General features: G+C 46.4%; 1 protein-coding gene across 2 annotated transcripts in view; it reads left to right on the plus strand.

The window, feature by feature from the left end:
- Positions 1-5000, plus strand: part of gmps (guanine monophosphate synthase) — an 18648-nt gene that overhangs the window by 6222 nt on the left and 7426 nt on the right. For both annotated transcript variants that reach the window (XM_060878367.1, XM_060878368.1), the window contains exons 3-12: positions 1019-1133; positions 1231-1328; positions 1401-1504; positions 1613-1806; positions 2944-3109; positions 3225-3376; positions 3586-3759; positions 4128-4233; positions 4340-4455; positions 4731-4856. In XM_060878367.1, coding sequence (XP_060734350.1) covers positions 1019-1133; positions 1231-1328; positions 1401-1504; positions 1613-1806; positions 2944-3109; positions 3225-3376; positions 3586-3759; positions 4128-4233; positions 4340-4455; positions 4731-4856 — 1351 coding nt within the window. The remainder of the gene's footprint in view (positions 1-1018; positions 1134-1230; positions 1329-1400; positions 1505-1612; positions 1807-2943; positions 3110-3224; positions 3377-3585; positions 3760-4127; positions 4234-4339; positions 4456-4730; positions 4857-5000) is intronic.

The raw sequence follows: 5000 nt of genomic DNA on the forward strand, positions 1-5000 counted from the left end.
TGTGGTTGGTGTGTGTGTGTGTGTGGTTGGTGTGTGTGTGTGTGTGTGGTTGTTTGGTGTGTGTGTGGTTGTTTGGTGTGTGTGTGTGGTTGGTGTGTGTGTGGTTGTTTGTGTGTGTGTGTGGTTGGTGTGTGTGTGTGTGTGTGGTTGGTGTGTGTGTGTGGTTGGTTTGTGTGTGTGTGTGTGTGTGTGGTTGGTTTGTGTGTTTGTGTGTGTGTGTGTGTGTGTGGTTGGTGTGTGTTTGTGTGTGGTTGGTGTGTGTTTGTGTGTGGTTGGTGTGTGTGTGTGTGTGGTTGGTGTGTGTGTGTGTGTGGTTGGTGTGTGTGTGTGTGTGGTTGGTGTGTGTGTGTGTGGTTGGTGTGTGTGTGTGTGTGGTTGGTGTGTGTGGTTGGTGTGTGTGTGGTTGGTGTGTGTGTGTGGTTGGTGTGTGTGTGTGTGTGTGGGTGGTTGGTGTGTGTGTGTGTGGTTGGTGTGTGTGTGTGTGGTGTGTGTGTGTGTGTGTGTGTGGTTGGTGTGTGTGTGTGTGGTTGGTGTGTGTGTGTGTGTGGTTGGTGTGTGTGTGTGTGGTTGGTGTGTGTGGTTGGTGTGTGTTGGTGTGTGTGTGTGTGTGTGTGGTTGTAGTGTGTGTGTGTGTGGTTGGTGTGTGTGTGGTTGGTGTGTGTGTGGTTGGTGTGTGTGTGTGTGGTTGGTGTGTGTGTGTGTGGTTGGTGTGTGTGTGTGTGTGGTTGGTGTGTGTGTGTGTGTGGTTGGTGTGTGTGTGTGTGTGTATGCGTGTGCGTATATTTATATATATTTATTCTGCCTTCCTTATCCAGAGCAGTGCTTTTATTTTATTTATTTATTTTATTTTATTTTTATTTTTTTTTATGTAAAAGTGAGTGGAATGAACTTTAATTAAAAATAAACATCAGCGTTTCTCTGAAACATTTTAAAGCCCAGTTGGAAAATAAACGTAAGCTTGTGTCCGATATGAACGCAGTTGTTTTGTTTTTCCACCCATTTCCACCTCTTCTCTCAGGGCCATCATTATATCCGGCGGTCCGAATTCAGTCTACGCAGAAGATGCTCCCTGGTTCGACCCCGCCATATTCACCATCGGCAAACCCGTCCTGGGCATCTGCTACGGCATGCAGGTGTGTGAACGAGGCGCAGATGGGGCTAAAGTTTGTTTGTTTGTTTTGAGGACACAGCAGAGACTCTGTATTTGTGTGTGTTTGATGTGTGGGACAGATGATGAATAAGGTGTTCGGCGGCACGGTGCACAGGAAAAGTGTAAGAGAAGATGGCGTGTTCAGCATCGGTGTAGACAACTCCTGCTCCCTGTTCAGGTACCTGAACGCCATGCCTAATATGACTTACTGTTGTTATTGATTAAAGCTGAAGTGTGTGTGTGTGTTTAGGGGTCTACAGAAGGAGGAGATGGTGCTCTTGACTCACGGAGACAGTGTGGATAAAGTGGCAGACGGCTTCAAAGTCGTCGCTCAGTCTGGCAACATCATCGCAGGTCTGCAGACGAAACGGCGCACATTTATCCAGATGTTCTCCAAAGACAGCGATACGACGAAGGATTTTTAAAAAAATAAAAATAATTGTGTCCCATTTCCCATCTCAGGTATCGCTAACGAGCAGAAGAAGCTCTACGGGACGCAGTTTCACCCGGAAGTAGATCTGACGGAGCGGGGCATGGACATGCTGCGGAACTTCCTGTTTGAGATTGCCGACTGCCCTGGAAACTTCACCGTGCAGAACCGGCAGTTGGGCTGCATAAGTGAGATACGTGAGAAAGTGGACAAGTCCAAAGTGCTGGTGAGGAACAGAGCAGTGTGAGGACTGAGATGTTTATCATGAGATACATGTTCTATCATCAACTCCAACTGCAGTCTTAGTGTGTGTGTGTGTGTGTGTGTGATCTGCGTGTGTGTGTGTGATCTGCAAGTGTTATTACTCTTTCTAATGTGTTCACTGTAATACATGTAGTTTTGTGCTTGCATGTAGAAATCATGCACTGGCTAATTTTACTCATTACTAATCTGAATAATTCTGTCTGTGGGGCTGCCTGTCTGTCTGTCTTTCTCTGTCTGTCTGTCTGTGACGCTGTCTGTGGATCTGCCTGTCTGTCTGTCTGTCTGTGGGGCTGCCTGTCTGTCTGACTGTCTGTGGGTCTGCCTGCCTGTCTGTCTGTCTGGCTGGCTGGCTGTCTGTCTGTCTGTCTGTGGGTCTGCCTGCCTGCCTGCCTGTCTGTCTGCCTGTCTGTCTGTGGGGCTGGCTGTCTGTCTGTCTGACTGTCTGTCTGTGGGGCTGGCTGTCTGTCTGTCTGTCTGTCTGTGGGTCTGCCTGGCTGCCCATAAAAGTGTCTGTGTGTCTGTCTTTGAGCTTTTTTGGGTGGAAGGGGGTGTTGGTTGTTGAGGTTGGGGGCAAATAATTAAAAGCTCCTATTAATCTGATCTTTTCTGAAGCTGGTGACTTCCTATATAAGCTTCCATAAATGAGCTCATCCTCTAGTGAATACACTGAGGCCTTTATATCAATCTCTAATCCCTGCAGCTCTGTGCCATGTGAGCTATTTAATGTGTTTATGGGTCACTAAGACAGACGGGTTCCTCAGGTTATCACTGATCATACACTTTACATGCCTTAAAGCACAAAGTCAGATTGTAGTGTTTGGGCTTTTTTGTCTGGTTCTGAGAAGCAGAATGACTCAGCTGTGTGTGAGGGAGGAAAGTGTTTTTAGATTTTGTTAAGTAAAGAATAAAAAATAAGGGAAAATAACCATCAGCGTGTCGGTGCGACGAAGCGGTGTTAATGTTTAATAAACATCTTATGCAACAGACAATTTCTTAATTAAAAGCCAACAATTTTATCCATTTTTGTTACTATATGAAAGAATGAGAATTCAGCTGTCTGTGTGTGTGTGTGTGTGTGTGTGTGTGTGTGTGTGTGTAGGTACTGCTAAGCGGCGGTGTGGACTCCACGGTGTGTACAGCCCTGCTGAATAAAGCTCTTAATCAGGACCAAGTGATCGCCGTCCACATTGACAACGGCTTCATGAGGAAGAGAGAGAGCCAGAGCGTGGAGGAGGCGCTCACCAAACTGGGCATTAAACTCAAAGGTACCTGAAGTATTTCCTCTTCATCAGGAAAAAGCGTTTGCTGTAACGATTCTAGCTACTCGTTAGAATAACGTACTCGTTAGAATCAGCTCAGATTGTCCTCGTTTCTGCGCAGTCGTAAACGCAGCACACACGTTCTACAACGGCACGACGACGCTGCCCATCTCGGAGGAGGATCGCACACCCAGGAAACGCATCAGCAAGACCCTCAACATGACCACCAACCCCGAGGAGAAAAGAAAGATCATCGGAGACACCTTCGTCAAGGTGCGTAAACGTCGTAGTTCCTTTGTAAGATGTTACTATGGAAAACATAACCACCATCAGCACCAATCAGAATCCACCAGCACTTTGTTATAAATGGGACAATTCTAATGACATTCTCTATTAGATAAAGTAAGAACTTTAAAGATTCATTTTAATTTCTGACCCTGATTCCATAAGAAGTATTTATGTGCATCTGCGACCTTATACAGGTGGCGAACGAGGTGATCGGTGAGATGAACCTGAAGCCCGAGGACGTGTACCTGGCGCAGGGCACGCTCAGACCAGACCTGATCGAGAGCGCGTCTCACCTGGCCAGCGGCAAGGCCGACGTCATCAAAACCCACCACAACGACACGGAGCTCATCCGCAAACTACGAGACGAGGTACAGATGTTCTGCCCGTCGTCTTCATCGTCGTCATCACTGTTGAATAAGACCCGGGCTTAGCACTTTCACTTGGTTTTCTCTCACACAGTTCAGATAGCATTGTAGACATTTCTCTCTCTCTCTCTCTCTCTCTCTCTCTCTCTCTCTCTCTCTCTCTCTCTCTCTCTCTCTCTCTCTCTCTCACTCACACACACACACACACACACACACACACACACACACACACACACACACACACACACACACACACACACACACACAGACTCTATAGAAAACAAGCTCATACTCTTTTAAATGTAAACACACACGCTTGTCATATTTAAAACGATGTACTACGGATTCTGTCTCTGTGCTCCGGTCACCAGGGGAAAGTAATCGAGCCTCTGAAAGATTTCCACAAAGACGAGGTGCGAGCGTTGGGCCGAGAGCTGGGGCTTCCAGAGGAGATCGTCTCCAGACACCCGTTTCCCGGTGAGAAAAAAAACAAACAAACCTCTGCAGCACCTTTCACATCGCTCTGTAGCATCAATGACACAAGTAGAGATCCAGGTAAATATTTTTCGCGGCTATCGTCCAGGTCCGGGTTTGGCCATCAGAGTCATCTGCGCCGACGAACCTTACATCTGCAAAGACTTTGCCGAAACCAACAACATCCTAAAAATCATCACAGACTTCTCTGCCAGCGTTAAAAAGGTACCAGGAGCTTTTATTCTCCAATAAAGCAACAAACCCTAAAGATCAGCTTTAGAGCTCATTATATACTGTATGTTCTCTAAGGAATAAAACACAGCACGTTCATTCAGCTACAAACAGCCTGTTTTAAGTCGGTGAGACAAACACAGCTTGTCCTCTTACATCCCGCCCTAAAACGCACCGTTTATCCTAACGATAGCGACACTAATTTAGGATACAACTGATTTCATTACCAAACGACCGTTAATAACGTAAGCTGTTTCGTTCCTGTGCAGCCACACACACTGCTTCAGAGAGTGAAGTCGTGCATATCAGATGAGGAAGAGGAGAAGCTGATGCAGATCACCAGCCTTCATTCACTAAACGCCTTCCTGCTGCCCATCAAAACCGTCGGCGTCCAGGTGAGAACTTTTAGTCCTTTACCATAACGAGTCCTCACACTGGTTCCTGCGGTAAAAAAAGCACGTAGGGTTTTTTTTATGTCGTAGAATAAAATCTACAAATAAGTTTAATTGTTAACCACAGATCTGATTTCAGACCTTTAA

The sequence above is a fragment of the Tachysurus vachellii genome, chromosome 9 (assembly GCF_030014155.1).
Source record: "Tachysurus vachellii isolate PV-2020 chromosome 9, HZAU_Pvac_v1, whole genome shotgun sequence".
In the NCBI taxonomy this organism is placed as follows: Eukaryota; Metazoa; Chordata; class Actinopteri; order Siluriformes; family Bagridae; genus Tachysurus; species Tachysurus vachellii.